Below are 18,426 nucleotides of genomic sequence, written 5' to 3' on the forward strand. Positions count from 1 at the left end.
TCCTCTGACACATATCCTACACCAGGGGTGGCACGCAGCTCCCTGCATTCTTTCACGCCGCTCCCTGCATTCTGGCACCCCAGCCAACTGTCAAAATAACCTACCTCACCAACACTGAACTGCTGTGCATGCGCAGTTCAGTTCATCTCTGCGACACTGAACTGCTGCGCAGTTCCTCTCAAGCTCCATTGCGGAATGGATCCACGCTGTGTCTGCAATCGGTAAGTTGCATAAACGTAGTTTGACTTTGAAATAGCAGTACCTATTTTTTGGTACAGCAGCAACAGTGAACGTAGTTTGACTTTGAAATAGCAGTATCCTCAATTTGGAATACAAAGCATCACATAAGTTGGTAAGTTCCACTCAATATATGAAACAGAATATATTCCTTATCTCATGAGATCGTTGCAGAGAGGAACAATTACCTACACCTTCTATATATTCATAACAGGTGAGGCCAATCTTTATATAGATGAAGATATTCTTGCATATGGATCCAATATGATACAGATACCCAAATAATAATTAAAAATTAAAAAGTATACATTTCCAATATCCAGAAACCGAATACATGCATGATTCAAAAATTAAGGGAAGGGGAGGGATTAAAAATAGATATTGGATAATAGTAATACACCTGAACAAATAGAATGGAAAAAGTGCATAGAAAAACTTGCTGGTATTGTTGTCCACCGTATGGTTAACGATACATCCAAACACATATATGTAGAGTATAGTTCCACCTATGCATAGGTAACTGTTGTCATCTATAACTCCTTTGTATCATGTATCCGCTTGTTGAACTTAGAGTCCATATGTATAGCAGTAAAACATAACCACGTGTGGCTGTCTTGTAGTGACTTATGCACTCCGGAAAATATAAAATAATAGGGCTTACCCGACTTGATCCGTGACTTAAAGTATAACCGAAATTCAAATACAATATACCGTCCCCTCCTGGATGATTTCCATAAATGGAGCGAGACGGAGTTTGCCCAGGTTGGATCTGTGATCCGAAGAGTGCGTATGACGCAAGCACGTTTTTCCGTCACCTCGTATCTGGGGATACACCCCTTGGTTGCCCAGGAACCAAAGTTTCGTTGGAAATAAACCAATTAGTTGCAGCGGAGGCTGTAGTAGGTATTAAAACACTCTCCTTTACCTCTCACTTCTTCACACAGCGCTATGTTTGACAATAATATGGAGAGGAACCCTGCTGACGCGTTTCGTCCTATATCCTAGGACTTTTTCAAAGCTGTTATTTCTGCACCTTTGGTTCCTATTTAAGGGATAAGTGGGCGTAATCATCCTCACACATATTAGTGTCTTAAAGTGAACTGTTCCATTATTTCTGGAAGGAAGCCAGATGACATCTGATAATCACTCCAAATTACAATGATGTATAATTCCACATAAACGTTACCCAATCGGATAAATTTAGTTATTTTTATATATTAATCCATTCCTTTTTCTAATGCACATTTCATACAACAATACATTTTAAAGAAAAGAGAGATGGACCCAGATTGAATCTACTTCACACGGGCTTAGCCCATAAATCCACCATTCTTGTGGTTCATATAACGTTTATAGTACTATACATCACCCTTATTCGAATGTTACAATAATATGTATAATATAATATATTTTCCTCTGGTAAGTATTTATTAATTTATGCAGCTTTACTGCTTTTGTAACTCGATCTGATCCTTCTTATCTTATATCTATAAACTTAATTGAACACCACATACTATTCCGTGAGCTCCTAAGTCTGGTGTTTTTACAATTCTTATAACACATCGGTTACAAGGTTGAGCCTCATTGCATTTTAAAAAGAGATATAATATCAAATAGTCCCCTCGTATAGAGGGTGACCATTTTAATCGCAAAATTCCAATGCTTCATTCAAACCTCTCGGAGAAAGGGTCCCTAATTTAAAGATCCAAGAGGATTCACATTGACATAATCTCCGGAATCTATCCCCTTTTCTCACAGTAGGCAATACCTGTTCCAAACCCGTGATCCTAAGACACCCTGGATTTTTTCTGTGTACCTCCAAATAATGTCTCGAATGAAGCATTGGAATTTTGCGATTAAAATGGTCACCCTCTATACGAGGGGACTATTTGATATTATATCTCTTTTTAAAATGCAATGAGGCTCAACCTTGTAACCGATGTGTTATAAGAATTGTAAAAACACCAGACTTAGGAGCTCACGGAATAGTATGTGGTGTTCAATTAAGTTTATAGATATAAGATAAGAAGGATCAGATCGAGTTACAAAAGCAGTAAAGCTGCATAAATTAATAAATACTTACCAGAGGAAAATATATTATATTATACATATTATTGTAACATTCGAATAAGGGTGATGTATAGTACTATAAACGTTATATGAACCACAAGAATGGTGGATTTATGGGCTAAGCCCGTGTGAAGTAGATTCAATCTGGGTCCATCTCTCTTTTCTTTAAAATGTATTGTTGTATGAAATGTGCATTAGAAAAAGGAATGGATTAATATATAAAAATAACTAAATTTATCCGATTGGGTAACGTTTATGTGGAATTATACATCATTGTAATTTGGAGTGATTATCAGATGTCATCTGGCTTCCTTCCAGAAATAATGGAACAGTTCACTTTAAGACACTAATATGTGTGAGGATGATTACGCCCACTTATCCCTTAAATAGGAACCAAAGGTGCAGAAGTAACAGCTTTGAAAAAGTCCTAGGATATAGGACGAAACGCGTCAGCAGGGTTCCTCTCCATATTCTTGTCAAACACAGCGCTGTGTGAAGAAGTGAGAGGTAAAGGAGAGTGTTTTAATACCTACTACAGCCTCCGCTGCAACTAATTGGTTTATTTCCAACAAAACTTTGGTTCCTGGGCAACCAAGGGGTGTATCCCCAGATACGAGGTGACGGAAAAACGTGCTTGCGTCATACGCACTCTTCGGATCACAGATCCAACCTGGGCAAACTCCGTCTCGCTCCATTTATGGAAATCATCCAGGAGGGGACGGTATATTGTATTTGAATTTCGGTAATACTTTAAGTCACGGATCAAGTCGGGTAAGCCCTATTATTTTATATTTTCCGGAGTGCATAAGTCACTACAAGACAGCCACACGTGGTTATGTTTTACTGCTATACATATGGACTCTAAGTTCAACAAGCGGATACATGATACAAAGGAGTTATAGATGACAACAGTTACCTATGCATAGGTGGAAATATACTCTACATATATGTGTTTGGATGTATCGTTAACCATACGGTGGACAACAATACCAGCAAGTTTTTCTATGCACTTTTTCCATTCTATTTGTTCAGGTGTATTACTATTATCCAATATCTATTTTTAATCCCTCCCCTTCCCTTAATTTTTGAATCATGCATGTATTCGGTTTCTGGATATTGGAAATGTATACTTTTTAATTTTTAATTATTATTTGGGTATCTGTATCATATTGGATCCATATGCAAGAATATCTTCATCTATATAAAGATTGGCCTCACCTGTTATGAATATATAGAAGGTGTAGGTAATTGTTCCTCTCTGCAACGATCTCATGAGATAAGGAATATATTCTGTTTCATATATTGAGTGGAACTTACCAACTTATGTGATGCTTTGTATTCCAAATTGAGGATATTTCAGATTTTTCATATATTTGTTATATTAGATGGTGTATGAATAAAATTTCAAATTCAATATTTAAATTTGGCTTCATCGAAAATTGTATCCTATGATAGGAATAGAGCAATATCTGTATTGTGGGTGCCCCAGCGCTGGACTTACAATGTGCATTCTTTTGATTTAACGGTTTGGTGAACCGTGTTCTAGCTGCAGGGTCATCTACTTATTTCCATTTTTCATTTTGGAATCCACTCTTTATTGACTATTAGCGCCGGGGGGATCCCTTAGGGGATAATTGTTGTCTATTTGAAATAGCAGTACCTATTTTTTTGGTACAGCAGCAACAATAAACGTATTTTGACTTTGAAATATCAGTACCTATTTTTTGGTACAGCAGCAACAGTGAACGTAGTTTGACTTTGAAATAGTAGTACCTATTTTTTGGTACAGCAGCAACAATAAACGTAGTTTGACTTTGAAATAGCAGTACCTATTTTTTGGTACAGCAGTAACAGTGAACGTAGTTTCACTTTGAAATAGCAGTACCTATTTTTCGGTACAGCAGCAACAATAAACGTAGTTTGACTTTGAAATATCAGTACCTATTTTTTGGTACAGCAGCAACAGTGAACGTAGTTTGACTTTGAAATAGCAGTACCTATTCGGTATTTCATGGAATTTATTAAAAGTTAAGTTTTAATTAACGGACATTACCTGAAATAAAGATTAAAAGTGAGCTTCAGTGCACGTTGTAAACAAACTTCTTGATCTTCTGGTGGACAGCTTTATTATTGTCAAGAAATAATCCTTGTCTGAATTTATTATGTCAACATTTTAACATTGTCGGAAGTGTTCCTATTGTTGGGAAATAATCCTTTTTGAAATTTATTAAGTCAACATTTTAACATTGTTGAAAATGTCTCAATTCAGATTATTGCGTGTCTACATTTTCATTGTGTCGGAAATATAACTGCATACATTTGGTCCTTATAGGCATTTTTGTGTTGGGATTTCTTCTGCCTGAGCTTTGACAGCCAGAATTTCATACCCAACCCCAAAATCACTATTAGTACTGGATAGCTTTCTGTTATTAGTATGTGACCTTTAGGCCCAATACATTTTTATACATGTCTTATCTTTGAACATTTCACACAGGTGGCAGGACTTTAAACATCATTTGAAGGACAAACTCAGAGACCATTGCAGGCAGGCTAGGGGTACCCCAGCTGCCTTGGACCTCAGTCCCCTGGAGACCATGGCATTCTCTAGTATAGATGTGCAGTTGGTGCAGGACATGGAGTGGATTGACATTGGAGATAGCCCCCCCTAACCACTCCTCTATTCCCCTGCGGTAAATTGCAGTTCACAATACATCCATAAAGAATTCCAATGACTAATGAACAACAATAGTTTTTTTCCCAAAAAATATGCAATTCTATTTTTAGCACTTGTCAATTTAAATGCAAATAAAACTCCTTAATCCTTTGCACTTACACTGCAACCTAGCTAGCCTATTGTAGAATCTGGGCCTAGTCTTCAAGATTACTGAGTATTTTCAAAGGAGATCCCTTAGAGATTTCAAATGGATGCCTAGCTAAAATTCCACTCAAGACATAGATATGCTGGTTTTTAAATCTATATAGTAAAATAAGTTTTTAATTTTTTATAAAAGATGACCCCACATTTACACACCAACTTTTATTAAAACAATGTATAATCAAAAATATTGAAAATGTTTTGAAATCTACTAATATGATGCAAAAACATTGATGTTATGGAGTAAAACATAAATGCTTTTATTATTTTTATTTTCATCCACTATGTTAGCTGAAGATGAAAATAAAGTGGATAAAGAGGAGCACATCGTGGAGGTCACCTGTGATGTGTAACACACATAGATGAGGAATCAAGGAGCAATGGGCTGCCTTCAAACCTTCAAGAATTCTATGCCAATGTACTGGTGAGGGTCTCCACAAAGAGAGAGAGACAAAACGGAAAGATGATACTCACTGGACAACCACCTCCTCCTACAGATGGCCATCTGCAATCCCGGGAATGGCGTCTAGAAAAGACAGCCCGCTCACAATGACGTCAACCAGGATAATATGTACTTCCCACACTAGTGCTAGCTACAATAACAATTACTATGTTAAAAATGTATAAAAATGATTTTAAAAGCAGAGACACTTTCAAACATGTGTACACCTATGAAGTGCAAGTAAAATATTAAGGAATGCACCCACCTCTTTGGTAGAACATTCCTCTAATATAATGTACAATATTACCTGTCAGCGAAAAAGCACAGTTTTGAAGAAATGGCACCATAGTAATCTCCTGCTGTTGGTCTTATATACTGTTGTATAATGAGATGAGTGTGTGCAGGTGTGTTGGTTTGCTGTGTTTGGTCACCACTATCATCCATGACTTAGACTTGACCTTGAAAAGGTGCAAACCTTACACCTGAAAAACAGCGCACTTCTGCATGCACCAGAGCTTCAAACGCATGTATCTGCCGGGGAACGCATTTACGGAACATTGACTCCTTGCTTCTGCCCCTTCCCCACCCCATTTCACCCAAAGTCGTAATTTGTCATACGTTTCCTTTGCGGTTAAAGTTGAATTGGATGCTGCTGCATTCTCTAGCGTATGCTTCAGTTCTGGACATGTGCAGAGCGATTCTACGCAACATACGCAACCTATCGTTATTTATGCTCCTTAATGAATCAGGCCCATAGACTTTAACAACAGAAAAGAGCCTATAAGTCCATTTTGTCTGTCCCTTTGTTGCATATGTTTATTTACTAAGCCTTAATAGTAATATGTTTGTGCCAATATGTTCTGCCCCACTGGCTATTGTCATAGAGAGTATGGGTGGGGAGAGTTGCTAATCACAGAAATGTGTTTAAAAAAATCTTACCTAATATAATATCCAAAAATGCTTTACAAATGTGTAGGGAGAGACTGAATATAGTTGCATTAAAGCTTAAACAACATGTCTATATAGGTTACCGGAACACTATGCTGGTGGGGAACCATCTGCAAATGTCCCACTGTTGTCATCACCTATATGTAAGTGCAATTTTAATGTTTAAAACATTTTTTAATAAATTTCTTGATCTATGTGTAGTTTTGTATTTTAAAGATCTCTGATTTACCCTTTATACTGTACGTCCTGATTCATTAAGGACCCTAATGCCAATACGCAATGTATTTTGCTTAAAATCTCTCTGTGTATGCCCAGAACCAGATCATATGCTAGTGAACACAGCAGCGTCCAATTCATCTTTGAGAGCAGGGGACCCTTGCTGCAGCCTACAATTTTATGGTCAGAATGGGGAGAGATATCGTATATGTACATAGTCAATGTCCAGTAAGAACATGCCAAGGTCAAGCCCATGCAGTGACATCCAATTCAAGTTTTGGACATCTTAAAGGTATTCTTATTATTATTATTATTATTATTTATTTATAAGGCGCCACAAGGTTTCCGTAGCGCCGAACACAGTACAAACAATGGACAGTACAGGGAATAACAGTACAGAACAATAAACAACTAGTACCAAAACTTCAGAGGCTCCAGGCAAAGCAGATGTAATGGAGTAGGAGCAGAAGAGAAGGTAGAGAGACAGGAGGGAGAAGGGCCCTGCTCAAAAGAGCTTACATCCTAAAGGGAGGGGAAACAGACAGCCGGCACAAAGGGAGTCAGAGGGGGGGGAGCAAGCGTGCACCCCAACAGAGGAGGAGCAAGGGGATGGGAGCGAGCATGGAGAGAGGGTTAGGTGGAAGACTGGTAGGCTTTAAGGAAGAGATGGGTTTTGAGTGCCCGTTTGAAGGAGCACAAGTTAGGGGACAAACGGATGGAGTGTGGGAGGTCATTCCAGTGGAGGGGACACGCTTTTCTGTCGTAACAGTTGTTCCAGCTACAGGTCAGGTGTAAGTGACTATTACTAGTGATGATGGTCGCATATGCATGCTATATCATGTGTTTGCAAGAGCAACTGTAAAAATACATTTTATGTACAGTAGACATTCATAACATCTTCATAAATGTATTTTATGAGAAAAAAAAGAAAAATAAATGTTGTTTTTTTCTCTAATGTTATGTAATTAAGGACTGCATTGTTAACAGGTGACACTCATTGAATACTTTTTTTCTGTGCACTCTTTCGGGACTTTATTTTACATATATGTATTAGACATATCCATCAGTGCATTTGTCGATTAGAGGAAAGTGCCCTTGACCTGTATTTAACAAAAGACATATATTTACTGTACATCCGCTCCTTGTTGAATGTCGGAACGTGCGAATACCTCATTTCTATGCAGTTTTAAAAAATGCACTTATTAAAGGCATTTTATCCCTGTTAGATACCACAACAGCCAGCACCGCAAAACCCGTAGTCTGCTCTGAGGTCTGGTGTTCGCTGGAGCCCCTAGTGATGGGGACAGACTTGGCCGCAGACAACAGAGGGTCGTGAGTTGTGCACTGACTGGGGAGAACCCAGCGATAGAGTATAGGAGCAACCAGCGGAGTGAAGTCCAAGCAAGGGTCAAGGGCCAGCAGAAAACAGAGTATCCAGTAGACGAGCCAAAGTCAGAGGTCACAGGCAAAATGCCAGCGTCAGAGTCCAGGCAATAAATCGAGGGGCACAGGCAGACAAACGTAGTCAATATTCAGGCAAGGGTCGGCAACGGTAAACAATCAGAATCCGAATAGAGCAGAGAGCACGAGGCACAGCAGGCAAGTATACAGCAAGCAGGAACTATAACCGGCAGGGAGGGCTTGTCCCTTCCTGCCTTATAAACAGATGAGAGCCAATCAAAACCTGTCCTAGGCAACGGCCGGGACCAGAAGGAAATGACGTCCCAGTCATCATGACGACGGCTGGGATGCCGAGCCAAACCCGGAAGTGAGTCGTGGCGGTGCCCAAAACACTGTCCAATGCAATTATAGTGGTTCCAAAACACATGGATATCTAATTGCAAAATATAGCAGGATTTACAGCAAGCATTTATTATGCGTTAAAGATGTTACAATAAAGCAGGAAAGTAAAAAAACACTGAATACATTACATTTTTGCTAGCTTCACCCAGGCCCAGGGGATACAGTCATGGTCATATGTAGTAAGGATCAGAAAGCCAGCTGGGGAAGAGGCTTGCATATATATACAGTTTCAGTACAATAAAAAACTACTGATGATGTCACTATGTACACAAGCATCATGTCTAGGGGTCTTCATTGGCTCAGGGTTAATGATGTTACAGTTGCCTGCAGTTCATAGGCTAATTCAAAGGATTCCTTTGATAAGGAGTCACCACCTCACCCCCAACTGCTGAACACATGTGTTGTTTAAGTAAACTGACCCAAACCAGCTCTAAACAAACTTAAAACACAATGTCATTTTGATCATTCAATCTTTATTCATTAAGATCATTATCTTCCATAACTATTGATCACAGGAAGCGATCGCAAAGCTGAAAGTAGCGGATTAGAGATGGCAATGTGCAGATCAAAATGACACTAAACATGATACATTTCCTATATCATGAGCCTTAGATACTTTTAATATATTATCATTTATGTATAAATAATCTACATTTTACTAATAAATAAATGTGGATTGGAACCTTAATAAATGTGTATTATTTACAAGTGTAAGTGCAAATGTAAATGTGTGTTATTATCCCTTGCGATTGCGTCATATTATGTGGCGTACTAATCGCAATCACACAATAAAAGAATATTAATCAATTTTGTTTACTTCATCCAATTATTTGACTTCCACACACTTGAACCAGGCCCTACATGTTCAGGTTTTGAAGTTTTTTCACATTTAGTTATGTGCATATGTAGCCCATGCATCATTTCAGTAGCCCCTCTCTGATTTCTGTTTTCTTTTATTAATGTATTTTTAGAAATAGAACCTCCAGAACTGTACGTGTGGAAATATAATGATCCTATACAACTAACTTTTTACACTGCATGTTTACACTGCTTGCTTACTTTCATATCTCAAACTATATCTTTTTTCCTCTGTTGTTTTTGATATTGCACCACCATTCTTTTTGTATTGTACTTTTGGATGTCTGTGCCCCACAAGAAATATTTTACATTTTGATGTATTTAATTTAGGATCCCACACTTTAGTCTATTATTCTATTTGCTATAAATCCTTACACTTTTTTTTACCCCTTCTTCTGAGTTTATACTACTGAGTAAAACACCGTTTCCTTCCTTTAGACAAACCTTTGTCCATTCTACTATCTTCATCAAATCCAAACTCATTTTCTATATGATTTTAATGTCATACATATCAAATGTCTTGTTAAAACCTGAATCAGCTATATAATGTTATCCGTGTGGATATATCACGTTAGTTACCAAGTTTAAAAACAAATCTAGATTTACTCAACATGTAGAGAAAAAATCAATGTTGCCTTGGATTTTATACTTTGTTTGACAAAATGTTTAGTTTTTGTAAAGTGATTCCATAATTTTATCAACTAGCAAATTTACCATTTATGAGAATACATACCTACACATGTTATTAGTTTTTGCTAAGTACCACTAAGTATAATTTGGGCCTGCACTCTCAGAGCTACAGTCATGTCCAAAAGTTTTGAGAATGACACAAGTATTTGCTTTCACAAAGTTTGCTGCTTTAGTGTTTTCAGACCTTTTTGTCAGATGTTGCAATGGCATACTGAAGTAAAATTACAAGCATTTCAATTACATTAAGTTTATGCAAAGAGTCAATATTTGCATTGTTGACCCTTCTTTTTGAAGACCTCTACAATTCGCCCTGCATGCTGTCAATCAAGTTCTGGGCCACACTGACTTATGGCCATCCATTCTTGCCTAATCAATGCATGGAGTTTGTCAGAGTTTGCAGGATTTTGTTTGTTCTCCCACCTCTTGACGATTGACCACAAGTTCTCAATGGGATTAAGGTCTTGGGGAGTTTCCTGACCATGTACACGAGCCACTTAGTTATAATTTTTGCCTTATGGCAAGGTGCTCCATCATGCTGGAAAAGGCATTGTTCATCACCAAACTATTTTTGGATGGTTGGGAGAAGTTGCTCTTGGAGGATGTTTTGGTACAATTCTTTATTCATGGTTGTGTTCAAAATTGTGAGTGAGCCCACTGAGAAGCAACACCACGCATGAATGGTCTCAGGATGCTTTACTGTTGGCATGACACATGACTAATGGTAGCGCTCACCTTTCCTTGTCTGGATAAGCATTTTTCCAGATGCCCCAAGCAATCTGAAAGGGGATTCATCAGAGAAAAGGATTTAACTCCAGTGCTCAGCAGTCCAATCCCTGTGTCTTTTGCTGAATATCAGTCTGTCTCTGATGTTTTTCCTGGAGAGAAGTGGCTTCTTTGCTGGCCTTCTTGACACCAGGCCATGCTCCAAAAGTGTTCGCCTCACTTTGATTGCAGATGCACTCACTCCTGCCTCCTAATGTAGCGTCGGCGACCGTTAGGCTCTGCCCTCCTTTGATGCGAGTGCCGCGTCCTTGGTTGGGGGCGTGGCCACGGACACCACACATCTGGAGATAGATGTGGTCAAGAGTGCACCTCAAAAGAGGGGGAGCAGGGCATGTCACTGTATTTGCTAAAATTGTTATATCATTTTTGAAATGTTGCATTTATGTGATACTATGATGCCGTATAATGCTATTGCTATGTGATTTGACATGTCTTAACTGATGATGGGATTTTCCATGTTTAATATGCATATTTTGCTGGTTTGAAGTGTCACTTGCCTGTGTGAGTCAGGTGTGGATGGGTGATTGAGTGTGCAACAGTGTCTAGATGAAGGTAGTTAGTCAGACATAGTGGAGATGCCTGTGTTAAGAGGGGGATAATAGAGCGTCGGCGGCTCTGCCCTCTGATGACGCTTCCTTGGTTGGCGTCGTGGCCACGGATGCCGCACATTGGGAGACAGACGTGGTCAGGTGGGAGCAAGAGTCTATAAAGACTCTGGCTTCCCGCCATCCAGGCAGTGAAATGGCAGCTGGGACCCAGGAGGGAGGTAGTGGTCCCGGGTCCCCGGCAAATGAGGAGGGAGGCGGCAAGCGCAGCGAGATGCAAAATAAATATATGACCCCTGTAGAGGGACAGTGCCCTCAGAAAGTAGTGCCTGGAAGGGCAATAAAGTAGGGAGGCGCGATAAGTGCCGCGAGATGGCACTAACCAGAGCCGGATTTAGACCTCATAGGACTCTAGGCAGGATACTGGTTTTGGGTCCCCTCCCTGAAACAATCCATAGAACTATATTTTTGCAGCCTACCATATACCCCTATAGTTAAGTGAAAGTGAAAGCATGTGCCGCTGCACAGCGGCGGCACGCCGCCAAAGGAGGTGGAGGCGTGGCTTGCATCTTTGGGGCGTACTTAACATGTGAAAAACCCCTAAATAATTACAGAGCAGTCCCGTTTTTTAAGTAGTTGGGTCAAAACAACCTAATTAGTATTTAAGTCAGGACAGAAATACTTATTAAGCTGTTTGCAAAAATAATACGCATAAATCCAAGGATGTGCCCTTGTCACTTTTGTCCCTTAATCATCACACTATGCCCATTTATTGCCACTTTTGGCCCTTCACAATATCACCTCTGTGCCCCTTCATTATATCACCTCTGTGCCCTCTCACTGTATCACCTCTGTGCCCCCTCACTGTGTCACCTCTGTGCCCCTTCACTGTATTACCTCTGTGCCCCTTCACTGTGTCACCTCTGTGCCCCTTCACTGTGTCACCTCTGTGCCCCCTCACTGTGTCACCTCTGTGCGTCCTCTGTGCCCCTTCACAATATCACCTCTGTGCCCTCTCACTATATCACCTCTGTGCCCCCTCACTGTGTCACCTCTGTGCCCCTTCACAATATAACCTATGTGCCCCTTCATTATATCACCTCTGTGCCCCCTCACTGTGTCACCTCTGTGCCCCCTCACTGTGTCACCTCTGTGCCTCTTCACTGTGTCACATCTGTGTGTCCTCTGTGCCCCTTCACAATATCACCTCTGTGCCCCTTCATTATATCACCTCTGTGCCCTCTTACTGTATCACCTCTGTGCCCCTTCACTGTATTACCTCTGTGCCCCCTCACTGTGTCACCTCTGTGCCCCTTCACTGTGTCACCTCTGTGCCCCCTCACTGTGTCACCTCTGTGCGTCCTCTGTGCCCCTTCACAATATCACCTCTGTGCCCCTTCATTATATCACCTCTGTGCCCTCTCACTATATCACCTCTGTGCCCCCTCACTGTGTCACCTCTATGCCCCTTCACAATATAACCTATGTGCCCCTTCATTATATCACCTCTGTGCCCCCTCACTGTGTCACCTCTGTGCCCCCTCACTGTGTCACCTCTGTGCCCCTTCACTGTGTCACCTCTGTGTGTCCTCTGTGCCCCTTCACAATATCACCTCTGTGCCCCTTCATTATATCACCTCTGTGCCCTCTCACTGTATCACCTCTGTGCCCTCTCACTGTGTCACCTCTGTGCCCCTTCACTGTGTCACCTCTGTGCCCCCTCACTGTGTCACCTCTGTGCCCCTTCACTGTATTACCTCTGTGCCCCCTCACTGTGTCACCTCTGTGCCCCTTCACTGTGTCACCTCTGTGCCCCCTCACTGTGTCACCTCTGTGCCCCCACACTGTGTCACCTCTGTGCCCCTTCACTGTATTACCTCTGTGCCCCCTCACTGTGTCACCTCTGTGCCCCCTCGCTGTGTCACCTCTGTGCCCCTTCACTGTATTACCTCTGTGCCCCCTCACTGTGTCACCTCTGTGCCCCCTCACTGTGTCACCTCTGTGCCCCCTCACTGTGTCACCTTTGTGCCTCTTCCCTGTGTCACCTCTGTGCCCCTTCATTATCACCTCACCCTATGTGCCTCTGTTTTACTTCCCTGTTTTTTTCTCTTTTGTATTCCTCTTTTCTGTCTTCTGGTCTTCCTGTCCTCTTTCTTCTCCAGCGCACAGGTCCTCGGTTAGTCCTCACTGTGGCCGGGAACAGACTTAAAAAAAAACAGTCACGTGATCGCGTGACAGGTCCCGGCAGTTTCTCCTCCTCTCTGCTTTCCCTGACTGAGGAGGAGAGACTGGCGGGACCGGTCACGCGATCACATGACTGTTTTTTTTTAAGTCTGTTTCCGGCCACAGTTTATTTTAGTATGTCGGCGGACAAAGAGGGATGGCAGGTGGAGGGGAGCGCTCCTTTACCTTGCCTACCCCGCTCACCGCCAGTCCTGACTGGGCCCTCTGGGGACCGCTAGGCCCTAGGCAGTTGCCTAGGTTGCCTAGCGGTAAAACCGGCCCTGGCACTAACAGATCCCTCTGAGGGTAGTAAAAGTTCTTATTGATTAAGGGCAGCAAGGGAGCCCTAATGTGGGGAACAGTCATGCGGAGGGGGATCCCCACCATTAGGGGTACCCCAGAAGAGGCAGTAATGCAGATAGAGAGTGGCTGGAGTGATGAAACACATGTATGACAGTGGGCAGGAGGGGGAGAGTCCCCCACTACAAAGGCCAGCAGGAAGGTAGAGCCTTAAGAGGAGAAGCTGCTGAAAAAGTGTGCGTGAGAGAGAAAGGCCTGGATGGATGGCAGCCAGAGACTCTGGATAGGGGTGAGTGAGTGGCAACTGCCACGGAAGCACGTCAGTACGACAGCAGGGTGGAAAGAGAATCCCTGAATAGAGTACCGATGAGTGTTAGCACCTGGGGAGAGAGTGCATGGTCAGATGCCCTGTTACACTTATTCAAGTGTCCTAAGCATAAGGAAAAGTGTCATGTGTAACAGTACAGTTGGACCCTGCATCCAGGGGAGTACTGTAAGTCAGCAAGACAGTATATGTCTAAAATAAAGTCATGCGGAGATCCCTGACAACAGGGATATGCAGCAGCTATAAAACGTTTTGAAAGTGTTCCCCCAAATAGTAAATGCAGCTTCAGCAGAGAGATGAGGGGAGGTCCCTGGAAATGGAGAAACACTCTGTACAGCACCGGTAGGAGCCCCTTTGGAAACAGCCCCCATACTTGAAGGGGGGTCACTGCATGAAGGCAGTATGGCAAGTTGAGAAGCAGGGTACCTGACGTAGGGGGTTCTCTCACTAAGCACAAGTTTAGTGCGAGAACCTCTGGACCATGCCTACCATCTGTCTGTATATATGATTGGATCTGCTGATGTTGTGTAATGACTGTACCTAAAATATCGGATGCGTGAACTGTCAGAAATATTTTTCTGCTGCAAAGTATGTGCTGGAGGAATTAAAGTGGTCATATAATCTTTACCTGCAACCATTATGCTCTTTTGAGCTGGAGGAGTTAAAGTGATCATGTAATATTTACCATGCAATTGTTATGCTCTTTTGTGCTGGAGGAGAAGAGGAGTTCAATAAAGTGTTTTCCTGTTTTGAACTGAGATGGCCTGGCGCCCAATATTTCTTTGCACTGCACCACACCACTGCACTAGAGTCTGTCTACAGGTGACTGTGTTAAACACCCGTGTATTCGGGGCGGTCCTCTGGTATGGGTTGCCCATACCCACCAGCTAGCCGGGGTAAATCGTAATAACTAAGTAATGTAATGCCTGAAGAGCGACCCTTCACACTGCCATTCCTGAGCCAGCTCTGCACTGGTGGTGCCCCGATCCAGCAGCTGAATCAACTTTAGGAGACGGTTATGGCGCTTGCTGGACATTCTTGGGTGCCCTGAAGCCTTCTTCACAACTATTGAACCTCTCTCCTTGAAGTTCATGATGATCCGATAAATGGTTGATTTATGTGCATCTTACTAGCAGCAATATCGTCTGTGAAGCCCTGTTTGTGCAAAGCAATGATCATCATCATTATTTATTGCATGTGTTTCCTTGCAGATAACCATGGAAGACAGAGGAAGAACAATTATTCCAAGCATCACCCTCCTTTTAAAGCTTCCAATCTGTTATTGTAACTCAATCAGCATGACAGAGTGATCTCCAGCCTTGTCCTCGTCAACACTCTCCCCTAAGTTAATGAGAAAATCACTGACTTGATGTCAGCTGGTCCTTTTGTTGCAGGGCTGAAATGCAGTGTAAATGTTGTTTTTGAAATAAAGTTCATTGTCATGGCAAAAAGGGACTTTGAAATTAATTGCAATTCATCTGATTACTCTTCATGACATTCTGGAGTATATGCAAATTGCCATCATAAAAAATAAGGGCAGCAGATTCTCTGAAAAATAATATTTGTGTAATTCTCAAAACTGTTGGTCATGACTATAGGCATAACATTTCTCTTCAGGGAGAAAAATGTGCAAAGGAAAGATCAATTGACTGCAAATAATGTAATAAATTTTTGTCTTGATCTGATTGTTCCTCTATTTGCCCTTTTCTCCGTAAAAGCTATCATGCTGTGTACCAATCATTTATTCCACTAGGCTGAGCCACATGCAAGTCATTGGGCAGTACTCAACCAAGACTTTGTAAACGAACCTACATTTATTTCTTGCTGAGCCTTATAGCTCCCATTATTTACTTCTAAATTGCATCTCTAATTCTCTATCCATTAAGTGACAAACAAGCTGTGAAATAGAGCCAAAAACTTGCTTAATGTGTTTTCTAATCATTTGCAATGTCACTAAATAAATTATTGAGCTTGTGGAAGCTGGTTTCATGCCAGACAAAGTCTCTAAACTCCAAAAAAGAAAGAAGAAACCAGATGGTCTTTCATTTTGGATGAGTGTTTGCTAAAGTCCGGTTCTTGAACAACCTAAAAATGTCAGTTGTGCAGAAGAAACAATGATGGTCATTTATGCATTGAATAAAGAGCAACATAATCTCAAAAGTACTACTACTGCATTTTTGAACGACAAGTATATGGATGTGGCAAAATATGAAGTGAGTAAATTTTGCAAAGGGCATTGAACTATCCTTTGAGTTTCAAAATAACATTTTTTTAAAATTCTCCCAACAAGTTAAATGCGGGGAAGGGAGGATTTAACCCGACCCCTACCATCACCAGTGTCTGGCCATTTACCTGTCACTTAACTCAATAGCATTCACTCTCATTGGTGTGTTCTCTGAGTATGTAAAATATTCCCGGTCTGTGGGGATCAATACACAATGGGTGACAAGACACAGCAATTGAGCACTTAAACACAGAGGCAGCCTTGCTCACATCTGGGTCCTATGGGAGCTAGTCCCTGTGGTGTGGGGTTTAGTGATTTGTAAAGTATTATTGGAAACTGGAGTTCTCCTTTAAGTGGTCAGGGAAGGAGAATACAAATATATAAAGGGTATTCCTGATTTGGCAAAATTACCTGAAATGTACACCACTCTGGAAATGTAAATCAACCCTTTTCAATAAAGTTTAACTTAAGTCATTGCTTTGTGCTGGTGCAAGTATAGCACAAGTAAGGCACAAAGTATATTCATATGTGTAGTGTGCAATGTGACTGACCTTTGCTATAGTATGTACAGTGTCTCCTTGTTCATGTTCGAGTTTGTAAAAGTCAGCGCTATTGGGCATATGTGAATGTGCTGTGTAATTCTCCAGCATCTCTCCCTCCTTAACTAAATTCCAAATGACACCTCCACAAATGTAGTTTTAAAGACCACTAAATAAATAGATGTGGATGGCTTCAGTGGAAGAAAAAATTGTTATCACATGCAATTGCTGATGATTCATCCCCCCATATCCTCTCTTTTCCAGTTACTACATGATAGTTATTCGTGTTCCTAATCTAAACTGACAGTGCAATGCAGAGTGGATGCTGATAGCTGCTGTGAGTGGAACTGGCAGCAGGATTGGGGGCTGGCCACTGAGCAATGGGAGCATGACCATGGTACAATGGGGGCGTGGCCATGGCACTATAGGACATGGTCACACCCCAGAGCATGCCTAGCACTCTTGAATTGCTAGGCTGACCAGTTCTCCCCTCCAAACACCATTTCTGGCACCCATTTACCGCTGCTCTACCATGCTGAGTAGCAATGAACAGTATACCTCCCAACTTTCCCACCAATCGGGACAATTCTTTCCCGATCGAGATGGCGGGACATAGCCCTCAAATCGGGACTGTCCAGCCTAAATTGGAACAGTTGGGAGGTATGAATTATGCACTGGTTGCTGGTTGGCTGACTTCAGGCAGGGATGTGTACTTGCCTGGAAACAGAAGAAAGGAAGCCTGGCTCTTAGCATAGTCATGACGTCGGAACGCTGTCAGTACAGAGGAGCCGAGAAGAAGAAGAGAAGTGAGCAAGAAGAGAAGTGAAGGTATTTATATTAATTCAAGAGAATGGGCAGAGAGGTGGCTTTAGAGAACAAGGGGGGAAAGGTGACCGGAGAAAACTGTGGAAGAGGTGGCAAGAGAAAACGGGGAAGTAGGGGCTGGAAAAAATGGGAGAGGGGGCTGGAGAAAACATGGATAGAGAAACGGGGGAGTGGAGCTGGAGAAAATCGAGGAGAGGTGTCTAGAGAAAACAGGGGAGGGTGAGCTGGATAAAATGGGGGAGGAGTGGCTGGAGAAACAGAGGAGAGGTAGCTGGAGTCAATGGGGGTCGGGGGGGCTGTACAAAATGGAGGAGAGGGGACTAGAGAAACTGGAGTAGGGGAGGTTGGAAAAAATGGGGGAGAGGTGGTTGGAGAGAATGGGTAGGGAAGAGATATCTGGAGAAAATATTGGGGGAGAGGTGGCTGGAGAAAATAGGAAGGAGAGGTGACTGGAGAGAACAAGGGTAAGATTTAAGGAGCTGGGGGTTGGAGAGGTTATTAGCAATAATAGTCTTTATTAAAG

General features: G+C 41.8%; 1 protein-coding gene across 1 annotated transcript in view; it reads right to left on the reverse strand.

The window, feature by feature from the left end:
• LOC142143202 (uncharacterized) overlaps positions 1 to 18,426 on the reverse strand; it is a 91,372-nt gene that overhangs the window by 56,379 nt on the left and 16,567 nt on the right. Inside the window, exon 4 of the mRNA XM_075200915.1 lies at positions 16,668 to 16,734. Within this exon, the coding sequence (XP_075057016.1) occupies positions 16,668 to 16,734 (67 nt within the window). The remainder of the gene's footprint in view (positions 1 to 16,667; positions 16,735 to 18,426) is intronic.

This window comes from Mixophyes fleayi, chromosome 3, assembly GCF_038048845.1.
Source record: "Mixophyes fleayi isolate aMixFle1 chromosome 3, aMixFle1.hap1, whole genome shotgun sequence".
Lineage (NCBI taxonomy): Eukaryota > Metazoa > Chordata > Amphibia > Anura > Limnodynastidae > Mixophyes > Mixophyes fleayi.